The sequence below is a fragment of the Ursus arctos genome, unplaced genomic scaffold (assembly GCF_023065955.2).
Source record: "Ursus arctos isolate Adak ecotype North America unplaced genomic scaffold, UrsArc2.0 scaffold_9, whole genome shotgun sequence".
Lineage (NCBI taxonomy): Eukaryota > Metazoa > Chordata > Mammalia > Carnivora > Ursidae > Ursus > Ursus arctos.
The window spans coordinates 64,525,758-64,550,287 of record NW_026623111.1 but is presented as its reverse complement, the minus strand read 5'-3'; the positions used below and the strand labels follow the sequence as shown (position 1 = coordinate 64,550,287).

General features: G+C 42.5%; 1 protein-coding gene and 1 non-coding gene across 2 annotated transcripts; both read left to right on the top strand.

Moving 5' to 3' along the window:
• The first annotated feature begins 431 nt into the window (after positions 1-431).
• LOC113263204 (placenta-specific gene 8 protein-like) lies at positions 432-22,941 on the top strand. The gene is made up of 5 exons (XM_026509837.3): positions 432-518; positions 14,436-14,565; positions 16,104-16,228; positions 20,277-20,391; positions 22,508-22,941. The coding sequence occupies exons 2-4, from the start codon at positions 14,466-14,468 to the stop codon at positions 20,379-20,381; spliced, it is 330 nt and encodes a 109-aa protein (XP_026365622.1). The 5' UTR covers positions 432-518; positions 14,436-14,465; the 3' UTR covers positions 20,382-20,391; positions 22,508-22,941.
• On the top strand, positions 9,031-9,161 carry LOC113263330 (small nucleolar RNA SNORA18). Its single transcript, XR_003319139.1, has one exon. It is a non-coding gene; the product is annotated as a small nucleolar RNA SNORA18 (small nucleolar RNA).
• Positions 22,942-24,530: the final 1,589 nt, after the last annotated feature.

The following is a 24,530-nucleotide window of genomic DNA, read 5'->3' as shown; positions in this document are numbered from 1 at the left end:
TGCTCCCTATCCTTCAAACTCCCCTCCTGTCCCCGCCACCCAGCTCCTTAGCTTGGAACTTAAGTCCCAACCACCTGGCCAGATGGAAGGTTGTATATCTCTTTAGCATTTCTGAGACCTCCGACCAGCGGCTCAGTGCTTACTTTTAAACACATTTCATGCCCCCTAAATGCCTTATGGAGTGAATAAATTAGAGAAACCCTAAATAAATAAACAAGACTCGGAGCTTCATAAAACATGTCACAGCCTAATCACAAATGAATCTCGCTGTCTAAGGGAGCAAGGGTATCAGGCAATTGTCACAGAAAATAAATATAATGAGATAAAATGCAGTGTCCACTTTCTAAAATAGAAAAACACTGACCCAAGGCAGTAGAGACAACTAGATCCCACCTCCTTTCTCCACCCCTAACCCCACCCTTGCCTGGTAACAGCCAAGGCGCAGCCAGCAAAGCACTTGTGTTCCTGAGACTTCTCCTGTTTGGCCTGGGCTGCAGTCCTCCAGTTAACCAGAGTGTGTAAGTATTACTGCAATACAAAATAATAGCTTTCAGTTGTGTAACCTTTTGTCTTTCCATCTTCTTTCAAAAGAAAAACAAATTATTAAAAAATAAACCATAGAACCAGTATAACCTTAGCATGTAATTAACACAAGCCAGGGTAGAATTGAGTGGTAGGCACTCATTATTTGCCTCAGTGAATTTTTTTTTTTTTGAAAACCCATATGTCTGCAACATGCAGTTGTCTTTTAAATTAAATTTGGCGATAGTGATTCTTAAGAGCCTAGATGTATCGTAGACTGTTTTCTTTAAAATGTGCTACTAGAGAGACATTTTTAAGAGGAAAAAAAATGTTCTTAATCATTACAGAAGAATCATTGTATTACCATTATGACCGGTGTGTTTAAACAGAATATTTTAAATTGCTACTAGAAAGTTTCTTATTTTATAATTGGTTTCAGGAATTGCTGTTGGAATTAGTTTTGCTGATAGGGAGGCACGGTTTCTGCTTTCATTTTGAGGTTTATTATTATCTTATTGTCAGAATTCACTCTGTCTCTGTTTTTATATAACAAAAACAAATTTTTTGAAATCATGATGGTCTGGCCACTTGTTACCTTTCCCAATTTGTAACATTGTTATTACCAGCGATAATACCAAGGCAGCTCTCAGTCGTTTGCCTGCTGAGGGAATGATAAGCTTTTCTCACTTGCATGAGTTAAAGGAAGAGGGAAAAGGATGGGCTTTTTCTCCCTCTTTTGTCCAGACCCCCTAAGGCAAGCACATTTCTTAAAAATGGTTGTTATAAGGTGTGGGGCGGGGGGCGTCGGGAGGTGGTATTTCTGACATCTAGATGTCTAGGCTAGAGACTTTAAAATCGTGTGTATGAAACTTACACTTTCTATCTTCATACCTTTGTTCATTCATTTATTTTTTTAAACACACCCATCGAGCATCCACTCTGCTCCAGGCTCTATAGTAGAATAAAAAGTTCAATGGCCAGCACCAGCGGCGCTGTGACCCTGACTCCAGTAGAGAAGGACCTGGAATCAGCTGATGTGATGGGCATCTTTAGACATCCTAATGCGTTGAAAAAGTTACGCTGCGCTACCTGTCTTCACCCCTTCATATGTAAATAAGTGTAAAGTCCAATATAATTATGATTCTTTCCCTCAAGGGTTACATTTATTTGAGCAGGGAGGCTAATATTTTTCTAAAACTTTCTCTCATTTATTTTACTTTATTGCCCCAACTTTTTTGGTGCCCTAAGGTTGGGCTTAGTTTACCTCCTGGTCGGTAACCAACCTTAAGAGCACCTGAAGCGTTGGCAAAATGTAGAGGGAGCCCAGCGGCCTGAGCGGACACCCCATGGTTAGCCATCGGTTTTACTGGGACATTAGCACCGAATATTGCATGAAAGTTCACTTGGGTTTAACCTGGCGGAGTGAAAATGGAGACAAATATGTGTGAATTCAATGGATGACCCTCTTAGCTCATTGACCATGTTCTGGAAGAATACGTCTGGAGGCTTTTCAGAAAAAAAATGTTTTATAATCAAGTGTTTGTAGAGTCTGCTGCTTTTTCCCTGAGCTAAATTTGTCAACATTTAAGTGTTTCATGGATGTGAGTAATTGTATTTTCATTGGAGTTTTGAGATCTATTTATACCAACTAGAGCACGAAAAATGGTTTTGTTGTTTTCCTATGAAGTATTGGATGGGTCCTGCTCAAGTTTTAGATTACAGACACCACCCAAACTCAACAATCTGCAAGTTTTGATGGTTGATTTTATGGTTAAGGACCAGCACTATCTTAGCCCTCTTTACTTTCATCACCAGTATAAGTAGGTTGGCAATGGAGGGGGGAGGGGGAGGGGGGAGGGGACGCTTCCACCCACTTACAATAAAATGAAATCTAAAATCACTTAACAAACTGGACTGTTTAGCCAAATTTAAAAAAATAATAATAAAGTCTGCTGGAGATGTTTCTGTCCAGAAGTGGATGCAGCTATTGGCTCAGGTAAGAGACCTCTGGCCCGCATATTTAAAAAGGACAGGTAACTCCAATTCAAACTTGAGTCGCAGCAAGATTTAAAAGAGAGCGCTATGCTTCATAGGTCTTCTAGTTCTTTTAGCCAAAATATTAGATCTGAGACTGCTGTCCTGTGGGTGGGGTAGATACCAGATACCAGGTAGGCTAAGCATGGGGGAGCCAAGCCCTCTTCTCCTTTTGGGATTCCTCTCTGCCGAGCTCCTACTGGAGACAAAGAGTCCCAGGAAGGACACGAAGAGAGAAACAGCATAAAGGCAAGACATGAGTCGGGGGAAATAGACCATTGGTTAAGTGAAGGACCTGGTTTTAGTTGAGGGATTTCAAGATATTTGCCTAGGAGTTGGGACTTTTAAGTTAACTCAAAGATTGATTCACTCAATAATATTTCAACCTTCAATTCTGCAGACAGAAGTAGATTGTGGGATGAGCTGGAAGAGCTCCAAGTAAACTCTTCCTTAGAAAGAAAGACGCTCTCTGCTCTTTTATACCAACTCAAGAGTCATAGTAAGGGTCTTAACTAATCAGATAATACTTCTGAGCTGGAGAGCACAATGACTGGATATCACTTCTAGAAGAGATGAATGCTTGCTCCCCAAGTGTAACAAGCAGCAAGGGCAGCAGCCTTCTCTACCCTGTAGGAGAAATGCACTTATCGCCATATTAGGAGAATCTTCATTAAAACATGGTCCTGTGCGTGAATATTTTTTTATTGGGCTAAACATAAGGACATACATCACAGATTCCTATAAGGTTAACTTTCTGTGGTGGATTTATGAGAGACTTTTTTCTTTTGATATTTTTGTGATTTTTAGACTATCTTCATCGAACATATTATTTGGGCTAAATTTTTTTAATTACACACATTTGCAGGAAAAGCTCAAGTGGTAGGGGAAATTTGAAATTGGGGGGGGGAATGTGTGCTTTATTTTTGTGTAAAAGACTTAAGCTCCACTACTTCAGTACTCAAATCATCATTTCTGCTAGACTTTCTTTAATACACTGATTTTCAACCCTCACCACACCTCGGAGTCACCGGGGAAGCATTAAACAGGTCCGCCCCAAGGCCACTAACCCCCTCACCCAGACTAATGGGTCAGAATCAGGGCGGAGCCAAGTGGTTGGTATTTGTAAAAGGTCAGCACTTTACGCTATCTACGATTCCATGTTGCAATTCTTTGATCTCCATGGCGCTGACCAGGAAGTTAGTTACTTAAAATTGGACTCCCAGGGGGTTTACTGCCTTCTTTTATTGTCACAGTGGGAGGGTTTTGCTCACACCTAATAAAAGCATTTTCCAGGTTCTATGGTGCACAACTTCGGGAATTTGATTACTCTTCTGGTCACATGCAGATACTAATTTATTACTAATTATACTAATAATACTAAATTATTAGCACATGCGGAAGATGTACCTCTTCTGCTTCTTTTAAATGATCATTTAAATGTCAGTTGTTGCCTGTATTGACCTTTTTTCCTTTCTCAGTTTCCCCGCTGGCCACTTGCTAAAGCAGGCCCAGGAAAACACAGGCTTTCTCACAAATATGCCCTTAGCTTATGTCCACGTTGACTCAGGATGCCCATTAGCTCACCCCCACGCTACACGGGGCGCCTTCTATTCAGGTGTGTGGCCTGACTGCAGCATTTAATTTTTATAACCATGCACTTGCCTTTCTTTCTGCACACCTGTTCCTGTGCATAATAAGCAGCCCTCATGGGAATCCGCACTCGGGTTCTCACCAAAGACTTCTAATTCAGACCCATTGCTTCCCAATTTTTATCACATCCTAGCTGGTGAAAATACTGCTCGTGGAGGGTTGCCCAAGAATATGCATCCATGTATCTCTCTGAACAATTTACATTTTAAATCTGATTTTTAATCCTGACTCATCCAGGTGATCCGAGAGGTAAGTAGTATTCTGGGATCATTTAATGGCTTGGAGATTGCTCTCAGTGATTCTACTCCAGCACTGCACTTGAACCCTATAGGAGGAAGTAAGTTCTCAGAAGTCACCGTTCCCTTTACTGCAGAGAGACTGTTAAAGGCTTTCACCACCGTGTGTCTCCTATACCATCTCCTTTTTGAGGAGCTTGATGAGAAATTTCTCTAGGTCTCAATCTTGCTTTGCCTGGCAGGAAGCCCCAAACCTCATACACGGCCCATGTCCAGTGCTCTAGGGGACTCAACGCATGTGCTAAATTTGCTCCAGACTTTATTTTCCCTGTGACCGATTTCTTCATTTTTCATTTTGTATCTTGTTTTATATTTAAGTTTGTAAGCTGCTTAAATCTTCTTAAGAACAAAATGAGAGTATGAATCAGAGTTTCTCAGCCTTGACACTGTTGGGTCAAATAATTTATTGTTGGCAGGAATGGGGGATTAAATAGAGGATTTGGAGGAAAGAATGGGGGGGTGCGTCCTTGGCCTCTATCCGCTAGATGTCAATAGTAGTTCCTGGTACTGGGAAGTTACCTTTCACATGACGGATTTATCTCTTGCTTTTAGGGAAGAAGGGCAAGAAAAAGAGGTAAAAATGGCCTTCCAGCTCCTGCCATTTTCTCAAACTCCTTCAGCTTAATAACATTCAACATGCCAAGCGACCATATTTTAGGGTAGTGTGTCCTGAACCCCAGTACTTAGTATTTTCTAGGCTATGTGCAAGTCACTGTTTTGGGGGGACCCAGACAACTGAAGCCCACTTTCACCCTCAGAAAAACCTTCAAAAAAAAAAAAAAAGAAAGAAAAGAAGAAAGAAAACAAAATAAAATATAAGTGTTGACTTTGCACATCTCTGAATCTCGTATCTGAAGTTAATGTAGCTTCTGAGTGCTTTCCCGATGACCCTTGGGAAAAGGAAGTAGAGATACTGTTATTGGCATTTAGACAAAAAAGGCACAGAGGTAGCCACGTATGTAGTGTAGCTAGTGCCCGGCGTGCTGACCCCCAGGTCCAGCGGGCTCTGCACCACATCATGAGAGCGTTGAAAAAGTTGAGTAGGAAGACAGACAAATCCCACTTGGAGGATTAAGACTGGCTTCATGGAGGAGGTGGCATTTGAGATGAGATATTAACAGATAAGTAGGGAAACAAGGGGCAGGAGCTCAGGGCGGTAGCAGGATGGAGGGAATTCCTGCAGACGTGAGCACTTGGCCTGACTGGATAAGGGAAGGAAATGGTAATCAAAGGACTGAAAAAATACGGTGGGTCCTTTTCTGAGGGTGCCCTGAAATGGTTCAGAAGTGAACAGGCATTCTTCCCTGACAGCCATGTATGCCTGCCAGCAGATTAACAAATTTTAAGACAAAAGTAGTGAAGAAGCTGAATTAATTAGGTCACCATAGTGATGATGGGACGATGAGAGACCTGGAGGATCCAATGTATCCCTGTGCTTTCTATCCCCGACCCTCACCCCAGTTAAATGTTTCAGTGAGCAAAAACCTTTACTTCCTTAGTGAAAGTAGGATAAAGGACTCTGGTGTCAGAAAAGTTCCCAGCCGAGCCCTATCAAATATGCAAATACTCCTGAGGGGGCTCCTCATTTAAGGATGACCAAGCATGAGCACCATTTTTAACAAAAGGGGAAATGTTTTGGAGTGGCCTTTTGGTTATAGAAATTATTTAGCTTCAATTAGGAAATGCCATAACTTCAATTACACACGATCGGTTTTAAATCTACACATAGCATGGTTTCCATTGTTTTGGCTAAAATTTCAGAAAATGATGTGCTTGGTGGTGCATTAGTCAAGGAAGCTATTGTGATACAGGCAGTGCAGGGCTCTGTAGGTGATTATCGGCTGCGGGTGCCGATCAGACCCAAGACTGGGAGCTGGCCTGCTGTGCGCTTCCGGGTGCTGGAGAAGCCCAAAGACGGAGATTTACTGGGAGGAGTGGGATCTGAGTGTGTCTGGGGAGGGAGGGAAGCCTAGAAGCCAGATACTGGTAAGTGAGGACCCTCCTTTCCCCAGTCCAGGTCTATAAGGAGAAGGGATACACCCTCAGCTAAGGCCCAACATGGCGGCTTCACTAAGTTGGGCAGGAGGCCCTCCTCCCACCATGCCATCACCCTGGACAGTGACCAGAGGCTTTTTGTTTCCAGATATTATTTAGTTTAAATGAAAAAATGTCATCCTTCCGACTATGCATAATCATTTTTAAATTTCCACATAACTGAGAGTTTTCATGGTTTGCCTAAAATTTCAGAAATGACTCTGTAGGAGAGAAAAATAATTTACCCTCTAACCTTCCACGTTCTCAACTATGGCCCCTGAAAGAAAAGACAGATTAAGAAGAGAAAAACAGAAGTTGATCACACGTGTATCTCATATACATGGGAGATACGCAGGAAAATGAGTAACTTTCAGAGCTGGCTTAGAATTCGGACTTAAACACCAGCTTCGGCTAAAGGCACTGGAGAGAAGGTGTGGGGGGAGCCAGTTCTGGGGAGGGGAGCAGGAAAATAAGGGTAAGATTTGACATGCAGATTTAAGTCCATAAGTTTTACATTGACGAGAGTCTCTTCCGGTATAGAGTCATCTCTCTCTTCCAGACAGGACAGGGGGACACTTACAAATGGAAATTTTCCCTTATGAATGGAAATTTTCCCTTATGAATGAAAATTCCCCTTGAAGAGTAACTCTGACTCTGTTTTCAGAGCTTCTCCTGTGTGTGCTGTTTCTCAAAATAATGGACTCAAAATAACTCTTATGCCAAAGAGGCATATTTTGGAGTGACATTTTCTGATCTACACACAACGGGCACAAAGACAGAGTCCCCTCACGATGCGGAGACCGCAGAATTCTGCTTGAGATGCAGGGAAGTGGGACAACTGGTTCCAGATGCAGGCTCAGACTCAGTACTAAAAGATAGGCCTGTTGGGGGCAGTTTAGGAGCTGGAGAAGCTCAGAGTGACTCAAAGCAGGGCCTTCCCAATTGACTTTATTTACTTTGCTTTTCCAGAAATGGGTTGCTTTGTAACCCATGGAATGGTCTGGTAGGAAGCTGAAAGCCAGAGGAAAAAGGAGGGATGGAAATAGAGGGAATGAGGAGCCTGGGGAAACCCAAGGTGAGCAATATTCAGTGGTTTGGTGGGTCCTGTCAGCATAGCTGAGACTGGTTGAGAGAAATGGAGCCCATGCAGGCCCCAGGCCAGTCAGTGGGACTCCTCCAAAGATAGGACTTGGAAGATAGGACTTGGTAGAATGGAAGAATATGGACTTTGGCTTCAGCTCACCTGCCTAGGAACCTGGCTAGGCTGCTCCAGGAATTTGGTTTCAAATTAGGAGAAAAGATTGTTATGAGGCTAAAGTCCCATCATATACCTAAGATTGCTTAAACATGGGAACTGGCAGTAAAAACCGCTCAAGAAATTTCAGTTTCCTTCCTTTATCCATGAATAAACAATTGCATTCCCAGAGGAACTGCTCGTCTAAGAATTTAGATAGAAATCATAAATCATGGCCACCAGTAGTGTCCTTTGGCCTCTGCTCACTCCCTGGGGGGTGGGAGACAGCCTCCTGCACAACCTAGGAAAGCCCCATTGTTTTCACCTCCCCCACACCAATCCCATTCCTGTAAATCAGGAGGCAGAAACTACCCCACCCACCATGATATTCTGTAATTCTAAAGTTATTCCCCAAACCCTCCAGATAAATGGAGAATGCCCAGTTAAATTTGATTTCAACTAAAGAATGAAAAATGTTTTGGTATAAGTATGTCTCAAATATTGTTTGGGACTTACTTATTCAAATTTAACAGAATCTCCTTTATTTTTTGTTTTCCTAAATGTGGCAACTCTATTTAATCATTTAACCATAATTTCTGTTTTTCTCAGTCTTAAGCCTAGTCTTCCACTTCCCAGATTCTTGTAGCACCATACGGGTAAAAAGAAAGATGGTGGCATCACCAGATATTGACAGGGATGAGGCCAATGGAACTCTTCATCCATTACTGATGGGAGTGTAAATTGATACTACCACCTGACAACACTGTTTGGCACTATCTACCAACCCTAGGACCCACCAGTTCTACTCTTAGGTGTAGACACAACAGAAATACATACCTAGTCCACCTGAAGATATGTACGAGAATGTTCATAACACTAGGATACCATTCCTAATAGTCCAAACTGGAAACAATACAATGGTAACATGGATAAATAAGTTGTATTATAGGTATGTGATCATTTATCACATGTCAATGAGAATAAATGAATTATTGCTGTATGCACATGGTTGCATCTCACAATCCTAATTTTGTGCAAAAGAAGCCAGACACAGAAGAATAAATAGTGCATATAATTCAATATATGTAAGGCTCAAACACGGGCAGAAGCAGAGGGACTTCTGTGGTGCTGGTGATGTCCTTCTTCTTGAATCAGGCTGTGGTTACAAGAACTGTTCACTGTTAAATTCATCAATCATGCTGATGATTTCTGCACTTTACTGAATGTATATTGCACTTCAGTTCGAAGTTTACTGAATGAGTTGAGGTCTACCCTGATGGGGCTTTTTCTGTAGACCCACATGGTTGGAAACGCCTCCTAGAGTATATGTGTGGTTTCCTTTATTCACAGAACTATGTGTTAAATTTGTGGGAAGGAACTGTAAGACATCTATCTGCTAAAACTATGTGAAAGACCTAATAGTCACATTTTTAAAAACTTAGGTATTGGTGTATCCCAATAATCTGTACAGCTCTAGGGTGTGATAGTTTAGGAGTGAGTATGATTTGAACTCATTCATGTTTAGAGGGTGTCTGAAACTGAGAACCAGGCAGCTCCATCTACTTGTCCTTAAACATGGTCCTAACGTAAAGAAATTGGACCCCAAAGATTACAGGTGGGGAATTTTTGAAGTATGTCCATGTTCAAGTGGAGATCAAAGAAGTCCAACTGAAAGAAAGAACTCTACCGTATCGAACAAAATTTTAAAGGGCTACTTTGAAGATTATGATTCTGACTTTGGAGGAACTATGGTGATTGGCAGTGGAAGGACTCACACGTAAAATTCCTTAAATAAAAATTTGTTGACTTTAAATTTTTAAAAAAGTTTATTGAAAGAGGAAGAAAAAGTAGAACCGGAAAGTTTCGCTGTCCACATAGGAACAAGAAGCAGAAGGAAGAGAAAAGAGGCAGGTGGGTGCGGGGGGAGCCACTAGCAGGATGTGCCATACAGAAGAGGGATTTCAGAACAGGGCGTGAACAAATCTATGGGGAAACCGAGGCATGTAATGATCCCTGAGTTCTAGCCTTTGAAACATGTGTGACTAGGAAGCAACGTGTTAGGTCCCATTCCTCACAAGGACTGCTTGTCTGGCTACTGTAGACCTGGTTTCTGCCCCCCTGAGATGAATCAGGCACCATTAGAACCCCTCCGGAAGCTCATGCTTCACGATGCCCTTGATGTTTTCGAACCACGGTTTCTCACCGCAGCACTGTTGTTGGCATTTGGGGATAGAACAGTATTTGTTGTGGGGGCTGTGCTGTGTTTTGCAACATCTCTGGTCTCCCCCCACTAGAATGACCATAGCACCTCACCCCCAATTGTGACAACCAAAAATATCTCAAAGCATTGCCAGATGTCCCCTGGAGGGGGTGCGAAATAATCCTGGTTGTGAACCAGTTAACTGAACGTGTAGGGTGGAACTTAGAGGAAGTTTTTGAGTGACTGACTTCAAGATACTAAAAATACCTACCTAGATAAATACACACGAGCACACACATACAGACCGACAGACAGACTTAAGAAAGCGAAGTTAATCACAAACTGTCCAACTTCCAATAGTTCCAGAATTTACCTGGGAGGGGACACCCTAAGAAATGCTTACCTTTCCTTCCCGAGGAGGTCTTGCTCACTTTAGTTGGCCAAGATTCATAATCCCAGATTGAGAGACTCTGTGGAAATAGCGTAAGAGCTTTAGAGTCCCAAGAACTGAATTCAAATCCCAGCCCTGCCACTCTGTCACTGTGGACAAGTGACTGACTTTGTTTCTTTCCCCTTCATCTGTGGTCTTGTGGAAGACATAGGAGAGTGTAAGGGAAGGGCAGGGATTCTGTTGATTTCCCTCTAGGGCCAAGTACTCTCTTTTATATAATTGCTACTCGTGAAGAATTTAGCCAGTGCCAGACATCGCTCTAAGGGCTTTTCAAATATTATTTAATGCTCCCGACAGCTTTAGAAGCTACATACTTTGTATATTCCCATTTCACAGATGAGGACACTGAGGCACAAGGTCATTCATTAGCTAGTGACTGAAAAGCTGGAGTCTGTGGCCAGTGTCCTTGATGGAAACCACTAGATCATGCTGCCTGCTCCACCTTTTCGTCTTTAGGTTTCTGTAACGTTTCCTGTGAGGCATCTCCATGTCTTTTCCCTGGTGAGACCGGGAAGAGGATGTGGGACAACACTCAGTCTTTGTCCTCATGTCCTCAAGCCTCATGTCCTCATCCATAAATTCAGGATGTTGAACTAGTGATCATGACTTTTCCTTGGCCCTGGCATGTAAACTCTTTGCCTCAGTTTTCATGTCTGCAGTAGAAAGCATCTTATCAACCTTCATTCCCTGCGTGCCTCAGTCTGCTAGGAATATTAAACTAGAGATCAAACAACAACATGCTTTACAAAGTAGAATGCTCCTTGCAAACGTAAGCCGTCATATTGGCAACAGACCTCATTCAGATTTTCCACCCCTCTCTGTAGACTCTCTCTCCTGTATATGGTGACTGGCGGTTTTCAAAATGTCTTCACATAACGGGATCTTACTCGAGCCTGCCAAATACCAGCAATAACTATAATCCAGGCTTTCAGATTCCTACCCCATTGCTCATTCTATCACCACACTGTGTTAGCTCTCTGGAGCTGTGGTCCCAGGCATGGCCCCATATGATGAATCAGGAATAGGACCTGCTACTTAAGGACATTTAGCCTCAAATAGACATATGGGTGCTTATGCCAGCTCACCGACATACAGGAAACACATTGTTGACTAGACATGGCCTATTGACATACTCTCATCACAGTGACACAACAACCCGTGAGAAAAGTGCTATCTATTCACATTAAAAATGTCAAAACTGAGGCACAGAGAAGTCAGTTTACTAGCTGAAGAACACACACAGTGTGGAAGATAGATTTGAACCCAGTTCCTAATCACAATCTGGGCCCTGAGGAGTCAAAGTGTGGGCCAGACACTAGCAGGACTGGCACCCCCACGGAGCTTGTTAAAAGGCAAGCCTCAGGTCCCATTCTGGACCTACTCAATTAGGTTCAACCCTCTAAAAGGATACCAAGTGAGTCCTGCGCATGGTGTGGCGTAAGGTGCTGCTCGGCGTAGATCCGTCCACACAGAGAAGCACGAAACCTATAAATAGACACACAACACATGCATACGCACATACAAGATAGTGTGTTTTAAAAATATACTTCTAAACCGCTTACTTTAAGAAAGGGAATTTAGGGGTTGCAAAACAAGTGGCAAGAGTCCCTGTGTTAGATTAGGAATTAAATTAATTGAATTAACACCCATGGTACAATTTAGGATGGATGTGATTTGCGTGTAGGCAATCACAGCAGATGCCCATTTCAGGATTCCTCTCAGAATGGATTCCTCAGCCTGCTCACTGGCATTTTTTTTAAAGATTTATTTATTTATTTATTTATTTATTTATTTATTTATTTACTTACTTACTTACTTACTTATTTATTTGACAGAGGAAGAGAACACAAGCAGGGGGAGAGGCAGGCAGAGGGAGAGGGAGAAGTAGGCTCCCCACCTGCTGGGAGCCCCTAAGGGGGGCTTGATCCCAGGACCCCAGGATCATGACCTGACCCGAAGGCAGACACTTAACCGACTGAGCCACCCAGGCGCCCCTGCTCATTGGCATTTTGTTTTTACATGAAACACAGCAAATTTTATACTTACTGTAAACTACTGACCACAACAAATAGATGTTTCCAGGGCTGTACACGGGGTAACGACTCACTGAAGGAATAGTTAAGATAGAGTCTTTGCCCTGGAATAATTTTTAGGGTTGGGGTCTTGAACTTGAACATAATTTTCCATTTTGATACGTTGGCTAAACTGATTTGTTTGGTTACGCGAATTTTCTACCCAAAGCATTGCTTCTTCTAAGAAGTAATTTTCTGTTAAGAATACAGCCTTACTGGTGTATTTCTCTTTCTTTAATGATACACACGCAGCAGCAACAGCTTTGTGTACGTTTTGTGTCACGCTTTTCCCAGTATATATTTTGAAGGTATTGGATCATTCATCCTTGAGGCCAGAGGTATATCTATAACGTTCAGTATCAAACAACACATTACCTGTGCAATTTATTCAACTTTTGTCACTATTTCTCAGATAGTAGACTGAGTTCACAATGTGCCCACTCCGATTAGATGATAGTAGGAAAGATAGCGTAGTCTTCCTAAATAATCAGAGAGGAGAAAGACCTTTGGACTCCAGTGAAATGTTTATCTAGCCCCATAGTTTCCACCGTAATTCCTGGTGCGAGGTGACAGTAATTACAGAGCCTTCTCTGTCTGGTGGTTTTCCCCTTGTGTCGTAAAGCAGGTTCTTGATAATAAATATGAGAGGCAGCCCTCTAGGGCGGTCACAGTGCCCTGGCCTTTGTTATTCCGTAATACCTCCACCCCTTTTGCGGGGGCTCACCTGTTGAGGGAATCAACTGATCACAGCCACGATCTCAGTGGAGACAAAATCAATCAGGAAAAAGAACAGGGCAGGGGAAGAGCTAAGAAGACCGACTGGTAAGGGCTGAGCGAGAGTGAAATGACCTGTCATCAATGGTCGCCAGAGCTGTCCGCATCACAGTCGCCTCTTTAAACATTTACTTGCCCAGGGTCCACCCCAGCTACTGAATCAGAATCAAGTATGTGTGTTTTCAAACCAGTCAGCCCTGAGATGCACTCTGGAAGCATCTTTGATTGGGGCCTTCCCTGGCAACAGGGAGGAGCAGGTGGACGGGTAATGGGACCGGATATTCCTTGCACCTGGCTAAGGGACGTGTTAGAGGTGAGTGGGGGCGAAGGCTACAGAGCACAGCGTATGGTTAGATATGAAGTAGTAAAGAAGAAAGTTTTAACATTAGCCCTTGCGAAACCAAACACGTTCTCTCCGTTGGGGCTTCCGACTGGATAGAGCCCAGGAAACTTCACTTGATCCCTGAATGAAATCTGAGAAGTATGCAGGCTCTGCTTGGTTTGAGGGACACTATTTCTTAGTGGTTTTGCAACTACTGGATTTTTCTGTGGAAGCTTGAAGCGCCCCCACCCCCGTTCTTTTTTTTCAGATTCTAGACTGACAATTTCACAAAAAGAAGTTAATCGTTTTTTAAGTAACCTAGGACTTCTGTTAAAACTTTAGCTATCAGGATACCACTAGCAATTATGCAATGAGGACTGACATCAGCTAGAAGCATCGGTGTAATAACAACTTTTTGGACAAGTAAAGAACTCTATCTCACAAAGTTCTCTGAAGGGGCAATTGAGATAATATCTGTGCGATAGTTTTATAAAAGTTATTACAATCACTATTAAATAAAACACGTCATGTGCAAAAAAGACATCGTTCAGGATGGTTGTCTTGAAGTAGAAGAAAAAAATCATCTTGCTGATAAAAAGAAAAAAAGGACCGGAGAAAGGGGCAACAAAGCCCCCAGAAAACCTGCGGAAGGCACCCTCACCCCATTTCTTTGATGTTTCTCATCACCAAGTATTGACAATAGTCTGGAAAGGTCTTGCTAAGTCAGTTGAGGGTGGCCAGCCCTAATCAGGAGAAGTGTGATGAAATGTCTTCTCGACTGGGATCTACATGATATCCAACCAATGCCTGTAGGTGTTTAATACCTTTTTGGTTTTATTTTCACAGGCAGTGCCCTTTTGGAACTTAGCCTGAAAAATGAATCCAGTTGTTTCCCAGCCAGGATACGGTTCAGGGGGTGTGATGAATAGTGACTGGCAAACTGGCATATTTGACTGCTTTGATGACCTGGGGATTTGTAAGTGCACCTAATTACTGCTCCTCCTCGACTCCCATAATGCAGGTTCCCGACCTAACGAAACTCGTCTACTTCTCCTGTCACTGAGCTCCTGCTCTACTGGCCAGCTCGGAAGTCACAAGCTGAAGGCCCATGGGTGGATTTAGCCGCCGGAGGTGTTTTGTTTGTCCTGTACACGATGAACTCGCTTCGTGTAGTAATCTAAAAATGCAAGGAAACATATAAAAATCAGATTTCACGTAAAAACCTGGCTTTCCAGTCTAGATTTCCAACTTCTCTCGAAAATTGGAAAATCTGGAAAGATGAGCCTTCATCACACATGGCAGAGTTCAGCTGTGGCTTGGCATTAGCTAATCCCATTAAAAGAGATTCTCGTTCTACAGTTTGCTGTCTTTATTTATGCCCGCTATTGGCTCTTTTGTGGTTTTTTTTCCTATCTATTTCACTCATTGTACCTGCATGACCTTGAGTGTGTGATCCTCATCGAGCTCAATCTCCGTCTGCCATTTTTCACCTCTTCGTCTCACCGTGCTCTTGACACACGGCTCCAGCTTGTCTTCTACGTACCTCTCCCTTTCCCGACAATGCCGTTCTGTCTTCCAGCTTTCAATGCCATTCCTGCGACTCTTGTCACAGTTCTGTTTCAGGAAGCACTGCAGGCTGTTAGCTTTGCTGACTTCTACTTTGGTGTGAGAAGGTTTTTTCTTATTTCAGTCTCAGGCCGTATGGGCGCAGACATTCTCTGTGGGGCTCGTGTTGACATAGTGTGTGAGAAACAGCCTCCTTTCTTTTGTGCATGACGGAAGTTCCAGGGTTTTGGGAGATAGCCTTTACTTAAAAACAATCAATCAAAAAAACCACTGACTCTGTTATCACATCGGGGGCACAGCCATACCACAGCTCCACCCCATCACTGTTCAAAATAGACTTTTACTCAAAGCATATTTGAGAAGAGTTTCCTGTTTCTTGTTATTTTCTTGGGCCCTTCCTCTGCCTCGCAGAGACTCTTTAAAGTGAAATTGCGCTCAACTTTTTAAACAACTGATACCCATATCCCTTAATTTCTGCTTGCTCCAGTCCTCATAATGATGATAGAGTCCTTTTGCTTGAATGACCTTCTAGAATCTATTTCCACTCTTTGTCCCTAATGATTTCTTCACTCAGTGTTTTCTGACCCTCAAACCCTCCCATGGTTTTTAGAGGGCTTCTCAGACATCCTGACGCCACAAACTTCCTCTGCAGGCATGACCCAAATGTAAGGAGGGCAGGGGAGAAAGATCATGTGAACACGCTCACATTGGCAAGGCAGGAGCTTCTGCCCTTAAATTGGACCTGCTATAGTGACTCACAGATTATCCCCAATTCCTGGACAGAGGGCTCTAGAAGCAAGACAGAAAGAGCCAGGTGACAAACATTGTTTTCTCCGAGTGCCCATTAAAGTCATTTCCTGAGCCAGCATTTTTTTGAAAGAGGTGTGATTTCGTCGAAGGCAAGATGACTTTCACTAACTCTTCTGTGTGGCTTCCCCTCGCACTCAGGCCTCTGCGGGACTTTCTTTCCCCTGTGCCTTTCATGTCAGATCGCCTCTGACATGAACGAATGCTGTCTGTGCGGAGCGAGTGTCGCTATGAGGACCTTGTATCGGACGCGATACGGCATCCCGGTGAGTCACCCGCGCGCACTGTGAATCGCCAGCCCGGACACCCGAGGGCTCCCGTCAGGCTGACCACATCTGTGTGACTGCCCTGCTCGCCTTCATGGCTTGACCCTCATCTTTGCTCCATTCCCAGCCTAAATTTTTAAAGCCGCGCTGCTGCTCATACCGTGGAACGTATTAGTCATAAAACCTTCCGTTGTTCCAGTTAGATGTGTCTCTGAGACAGTTGCTGGAGGGGAGTACGTGAGGCACGGAGACCCCTTAGCCTCTGCCCGCTTTACTCGGTCAGACCCAGGACCCTGCAAACCTGCAGGCTGGACGATAGTTTGTTAGAAAGCCTTGGGGAGACAATGGGTGTGTGGTCGATCCCTTCGGAGCTGGCACATCTGCCTCATAAGTCAGTGTCCATTCATACAAAAGGGATTACTGAGCATCTAGCCTCTGGCTGAGTCCTAACTGGTCTTCATTCATTCGGCAGCGATTTGTCCTGTAGGTAGACGGATGGCCAGTACCATTCCTGAGGCTGGAGGTGCCTCAGCGAACCGAGCAAATCAAAAGTCCTGTCTGCATGTAGCTTACATCCTTGTTCTTACTTTTGGAGACCTTTATTTTAACATAGTTTCAAACTTAAAGAAAAGTTGCAGAAATAATAAATGGGGGGGGGGGAGAAACGATACAAGGAATTCCTGAATACCCTTCACCCACGTTCCCCAAACACTAAAATCTTGCCATCTTCGTTTTATTTAGTCTTTCCTCCACCTATTTGTCTGTTCTTTTTTTTTCTGAAACATCGATAGGAAATGACAAACCTGATGTCCTATTACTTCTATGACATCATGTATTTCTGAATAACAAGGACATTCATTTATATAACCATAACACAATGACCAAAATCAGGAGTTTAACTCTGATACAGTACTATTAGCTAATTCGTGGATCCGATTTAAACTTGACCAATTCACCCAATAACATTCTGTGGATGAGAAGAAAATCAATCTGGGATCACACATTTTATTCAGTTGTCGTTCCTCTTTAGTTTCCTGCAATAAGGAATAGTTTCTCAGTCTTTCCTTGTCTTCCCCCCCTCAATACAGATCAGTTATTTTGTAGACTATCCCTCAATTTGGTGCGTCAAATGTGTCCTCATGGCTACACTTTTACACTTGGGCCGAACCTCCCTAGAACTCATGCAATATTCGCTGTGCTTCCCACCAAGAGGCACATGACACCAGTGTATCCCATTATGGTTGTTGTTTACTTCCATTACTTAGTTAAGGTAGTTTCTGCTGGGATTCTCCCTGGTAAGGTTGCCATTTTCTCCTTTATAATGAGTAGGGACCTTGTAGAGAGATGTAAAAATCCTATTCCTCGTCAAACCTTCACCCACTGGGATTAACATCTGTTGAAGCTTCTCACATGAATAAATTACTACTATGATGGTTGTCAGTGGTAGAGCTTACCCTCTAATTGGAGAAGATTGCAATGCTGTAACTAAGTAAAAACCTCTTAGGATGCTGGTAAGTGGTACAGAAAAAAATAAAGCAAAGAAGAGGAATAAAGAATGTTGAAGGGTTCTAATTTTTTTTTCAGCATCACAAAGTATCTTTTTATCCAAGCAAGGTTTATCCCAGGAATGCAAAGATGGCTCAATATCAGAATACTCTATTTACAGATTCCAAAAGAAAAACCATATGATCATTTCAGTTCATGCACTAAAAACATTCAACAAAGTTCAATGCCCATCCACATTTTTGGAAAGGTTGTTCTACTTTTAAATAGGGTTATCAGGGAAGCTCTTGGTACAAAAGTGAAAGGATGAGAAGATGACTCATCTGGGGAAGAGCCAGGCAGAAGAAAGAGTGTCACCCAAGGCTTTAAAGTAGAGTTTATCTGGAATGTTCCAGAAACTGCAAGGGGCCAGAGAGGTAGGAATAGAATGAGTGAGAGGGTGGGAGTAGGCTGTCATAGAAAAAGATGACATTAGAGCAAGATTTAGAAACACTAGGGCCTTGAGAACCATTGTAAGAACTTTAGCTGTTACTCGGAGTGAGCAGGGAAGCCACTGAAATGTTTTAAACAAAGAAGTGACATGATGGATTCTTTTCCCGGAAACATAGCCTCTGCCCCACTCACTGCTCCCATGGGAAGAGGAGCAAGTTATTAATTTCCCTAAGCCTCGACCCCGTCACTGATAAATGGTCACAACAATACCTCCCCTTTAATGCGGTAGCAAGAGTCATGTGAGATAATGTATGGAAAGGGCTTAGCACAGGACCTGGCAAGTAGTAAGTGCTCTGTAAACACCTACTTTTATTTTTGTTCTTTTCTCAGAGAATTACTCAGCCATTTCCTCAGGGCAGAGCTGTGGGCAGGGCCCTGGCCTCGTTCCTCCTGTGTGCTTGCTCAGCTACCTACTTGCTCAGCGCTCAACGCTGTCTCACTCACACTGCTCCTAAGGCAGCATAATACACAGCCGGTCTAAACCTTGGGCCTGGACCTTTAACTTCCTGGATTGTATGCAAAGTGTCAAGCATGTGTACTTATGTATATGGCGTGATGGTAAAATTCTCCAAGCAGCCCCAGACCCCAACATGGTCTACAGGAAGGGGCATTGGGCTGGATCCTGGAGAAAAGGCTTTGGGAACAGCTCAGCACGGTCTCTAATGAGCCATGTGGTGGCAGCAGTTTTCTCATCTGTCACGAGGAAGTTGTGCAAGATGATTTCTAGGTCTAGGATTCTAGATATAGTAGGTTTCCTCAATATACAATGAAACAGTACATTTATAGACAGTGTATCTCTATTTCCTCCTTAGAACAGCCCTAAAAATAATTCCCAGGACAGATTCGTATCATTCAGGCTCTCTGCTTTGTTTCCTTTTCATATCTCTGCAAATCTTTACGGGGCTGCTACAACGCAGCCTCTCTGATCTGCCCCTCCCTTCGTGGATACAGCCAAGAGAGCATCCCTTTGGCCAGGGCATGACCCATGCAGGAGAGAAGGAGGAAGAAAAGAGACAAGAGCTGATTGTACTACCATGAGCTGGGATATCATTCTGACATATATTCGCTCATTTACCACTTGCAAACTCTTATGGTGTGGCAATTGTTACCTCCCTTTATAGATATGGATTGGCTCTTTGGCCCAAATGCTTACTCTGTCAGATGACGATCAAAATCATTGTAGCAATGGGAACAATTTTTTTCATGAAAAATAAATCATTCATAATCTCATCATTTAGAAGCTCCTAACTATACACCACCACCCCCACCCTGCCCCACGAGCTCCCACTGTAAATCGGGAATTATATTAAATTCAACATTTAAAAACATAAGTGCTATCAAATAGTGCAGCTCAAAATTATTTCAATCTGTCAAGACACGCAGTAATAAAACCAGGTTATCTCTGGTTCACTCAGTGCCTCCTGCCTCAGAACAGGAATCCCTTCAACGGCATGTGTCCCAGAAGGTCATTGAGAACCCAGTTGGACCCTTTCGTTGAGAGGGCCCTCAAATCCTTGCAAAGTCCCCTGTTTCATGGCTTTCCAAACAGTATTCATTCTGCTCTTTCTTCTTTTGCCCATTATTTCTGTATCTCCTCTTTGCGCCAAACTTCTTCCATTGCAGAACTTAAGAGACGTCAATGAAAATGGCTGGAGGGATACAATGTGGGGCCTCATCTGGCTCTGCTCACAAACTACAGAAAAATGGGTGCATTTCACAACTGATGCTTTGAAGGGAAGCATCTCAGAAGAGGAGCTAGAGGATGAGGGCTAGAGTCACAACCTGCAGATCGGTTGAAATTGTGTCATATATGGTTAAGGGCACTGGCTTGAGAAAAGAAAGACCAAGTGCTGCTACCAATTTGTTACGTGATCTGAACAAGTCATTTACCTTCACTTGGGTCATCAGAAAAATGGAGATAATGAGAATTCTCACGATAAACCAGTAACATAAAATGTACCTTTTAAAGAGTTTTGAAAAGCTATGCAAATGCAAGGACCTGCTTGACTCTATTTATGGGCTATATGTGGATCCACTCTTTGTTTTTTGACAGGGATCTATCTGCAGTGATTTCCTGTGGCTGAGATGTTGCCTTCTATGCAGCCTTTGTCAACTCAAGCGAGATATTGACAAGAGAAGAGCAATGAATGCTTTCTAAAAGGGACTTGGTAAGTTGGTGGGAATTCTTTGATCTAGGAGTATCAAAACAAACGCTCAACAACATCCTTTATTTCCTTGGTCCTCTGTCACAAATACATGAAACATCCCTTACAAAATGGAGGACAAATGATTTTTAATTGCCAGCCTACACCAACGGTTGGTAGTCAGCTTCCATGGGCTGAGAGGGCTAACCCTGGAAGGATAGGAAAGAATTCTGAGATTTGTTAGGTTGTCCGCCACAGGAGGACAGCCGTGTGATGTACCAGATGAGCATGCCCCATACCAACCAAGCACGTCTTAACTAGACCATGATTTGAGGTAGTCAAGATATGTGTGTGACAAGACATTCACTTCCCTAAGTCTAGTTCCTAGGTCTGCTGCTACCAACACTGACCAGTTAAGGTGTCACACTAAGGGCGACTGTGTCAGGTGCCTAGTTCTGTGTTCTTGACAACACCAGAATATTCGTATAATAATCCTTCCTCCAATATTACTCAGCTATCAGAAAGAACAAATTCTCAACATTTGCTGCAAAATGGACGGCACTGGAGGAGATAATGCTAAGTGAAATAAGTCAAGCAGAGAAAGACAACTATCATATGATTTCTCTCACCTATGGAACATAAGAACTAGGATGATCAGTAGGGGAAGAAAGGGATAAAGAAAGGGGGGGTAATCAGAAGCGGGAATGAAGCATGAGAGACTATGGACTCTGAGAAACAAACTGAGGGCCTCAGAGGGGAGGGGGGTGGGGGAATGGGATAGACCGGTGATGGGTAGTAAGGAGGGCACGTATTGCATGGTGCACTGGGTGTTATACACAACTAATGAATCATTGAGCCTTACATCGGAAACCGGGGATGTACTGTATGGTGACTAACATAATATAATAAAAAATCATTAAAAAAAATCCTTCCTCCAAAGCGAAGGGAAGCTATTTTAGTCTCTATAAATTCAGTGTGGACATTTCACCCAGTTATCCAGAATTCCCAAAGCCCCCACTATGAAGAGGGGTTACTGACTTTTGGTGGCTGTGTTGTCGAATTTGGGTAGTTGCTCATTTACCTATTTCCTAGTCCCTTAGTCACATTTTTAATCTTCTGAGTGAGCACCTGTTTCTCTCAGACAGGCGGGTAATGGTTTACTTGTCTTGTCTTTCAATCTCTTATTGCCAGTCCCATTGGAATTTGCAATCACAGTTTAGTTTTCACCTGGAAAGGACTATGATCTATAAAATCTTTCTCCCAAGAGGTCTTGGAGAATGTTTGACCAGGATGGTACCTTCATGTGTATGATAAGTTGTCACTGGCCCGATCTGTCTCTTTCTTAGCTATTTTGCCACCTGCCCCACAAAATAATGTCTTCTTCACGACGATTTTAGTTCATTTCATGTTGCATTTTTGTATCCTAACATTTGTCTTCTGATTGTTTCGGTGGCTTCCCGGAATGACTAAAGTGCTTTACTCAGTTTCAGGCAGAGTCAAGATGAGGAGTTTTCTTATCTTTCTTTTTCCTCCTTGTACTCTACCTCCTGAGAATTGACTGTTGTCTCTCTTTCCAAGCAGTGACATTTGTTAAAAGTCCTATATTAACAACTTAGCTCAGAATCTGAGGCCAAAATAGCCCTAAGGGAAGGAGGATGTGACAGTTTACTGGTACAGTCCATGAAAAAGATTGTTTGCTGTTCTCCGCCTGTTGGAGACTCTTACCTTGGCATGGTTGATGACCCATTGACATTTGATAACAGAGGTTAACTCTGGCAGTCTGCAGAGCATTCTCTTGGTTCCTTCAACCACCTAGCAACAATGCCTGACACGTAGTAGGCACTTAATAAATATTGTGAAAGAATAAATCAATGCAACTTTCAAGCAAGGAAGCATAATGAGGCCCTAACTTAGGAGACTCATCTGAATCTTAACTGGTGATTGTGACTCTTTCTAATAGATTGTACTGAACCAGGGGCCATGATTTGATGTAGATCTTAAATATGTAGCAATTTGGCAGTAGAGGATGGGTGCAATGGAAGTTTTGATATTTGGAACAAGATAATGTAAAGAAAGATGAAACTGATAAATTCTAATTTGTTCATTCATTTATTCTCTCTTTTTTTTCTGATCTCTACAGGTCATATTCACAATGTGGTGAAAAAAATGCTAGAATCACATACTGCATCTGTTGAGTGCTATCTCACCCCAAATCTTAGAAACTAATTCAACTAATCATATGGTTTCCAATGGCTTCAAGACATTTTTAATTTCTAGTTTATTTCAAAAGAAATACATTTCCAGGGGCGCCTGAGTGGCGCAGTCGTTAAGCATCTGCCTTCGGCTCAGGGCGTGATCCCGGCGATCTGGGATCGAGCCCCACATCAGGCTCCTCCACTGGGAGCCTGCTTCTTCCTCTCCCACTCCCCCTGCTTGTGTTCCCTCTCTCGCTGGCTGTCTCTCTCCATCAAATAAATAAATAAAATCTTTAAAAAAAAAAGAAAGAAAAAAAAAGAAATACATTTCCAGTGCTGTTCTCTAACATGGCTGCTATTAAAAAATTAATGTCCTCAACATTTCTTGTGTCGTTATTTTTTATTTAAATTCAATTCGCCAACATATAGTACATCATTAGTTTCAGATGTAGTGTTCAATGATTCATCGGTGTCTTTAAATACAACTTTATGAAAAATTACAATATTATTATTTTTTTAATGAACCCAAAGTTGTCAAAACGCTAAAGCTGAATGATGGGTACATGGAGAGTTTTTCTTTCTTTTTTTTTTTTAAATTTTGAAAGGTTTTTTTTTTTTTTTTTAAGTATAGTTGACACAGAAACATTCCTTATTCCAATTTTCTGTCTTTGTATATGTTTGGAAATGTCCAGAATAAAAAGTATTTTAAATGTTGCCAAGGCTTTTCTGATTTTAGACTTTCCGACCACTGGTAGGCAAGGTATCACCCTGTGTAATCCGTCACCCCAAGAAAGGGTGGTATTTTGGTCCACCTTGGACCTCCCTTTGGGAGCCAAGATGGCATTAGCACTGCTTACAGCCCCATAAAGTAAATCCACTCCAGGAGTATTTGCTGAGCAATGCAGAGTTTACCATAGATTATATGGACCAAAGAGAGGATTTCTGTCATAAGCCACACAACTTCTAATTGAAATTGCCCTTAGACATTTCTATCCTCCCTAAAGTCATCTGCTTTCTGCTCTAGAGTTTTTGGGTCTTCCCCTGGGGAAAGTGATTTTGCAGCATCCTCTTACTGGACAGTGCCCCTCAAACACTTCTGACTGGGAGTCATTGTCAAGGTAATCTTCAAGCCTGCTACAACTGCCCCCTAAACCTTGCCTTAACTCAATTCCAGCTCTGGCTTTCATGTAACATCTGGAGGTGGTAGATAAATCCGACTCTGCCACAAATTTCCATGCAGCAGCAGATTCTGTCTGCTCCTACTACCACTCTTTCCAAAGTGTTTTGTTGTGGTAAAATATACATAACATAAAATTTATTACCACTTTTAAGTGTGCAGCTCAAGGGTTTTAACTACATTCATAATGTTGTGTAGCCATCATGACATCCATCCTTATCAGCCATCTTATAAAACTGAAACTCTGCACCCATTAATCACTAACTCCCCATCCCGATGTCCCTCAGCCCCAGGCAGTCACCATAATACTTTCTGTCCTCAAGATTCATCCATGTTGTACATATTCCAGAATTTTCTTCCTTTTTAGGGTTGAATGATACTCCATTGTATGCATACCACATTTTCTTTATCCTTTCTTAGGTCAGTGGACACTTGGGTTGCTTCCACATTTTAGCTATTTTGAATAACACTTATATGAACATGGAGGTCCAAGAATCTCTTCAAGACCCTGCTTTCAATTCTTTTGGGTATATACCCAGATAAGGTTGTTCTAGATCATCCAGTAATTTTGTTTAATTCTTTGAGAAACTGCCCTTTTATTTTCCATGGTGGGTATACCATTTCACACTCCCATCAACAGCACGCAAGGGTTTTAATTTCTTCAGATACTCACCAACACTTGCTATTTTCTCTTTCTTTGATAGTAGCCATCCTAATGAGTGTGAAGCACTATCTCATTGTAGTTTTGATGTGCCTTTCCTTAATGATCAGTGATACTGAGCATCTTTTCC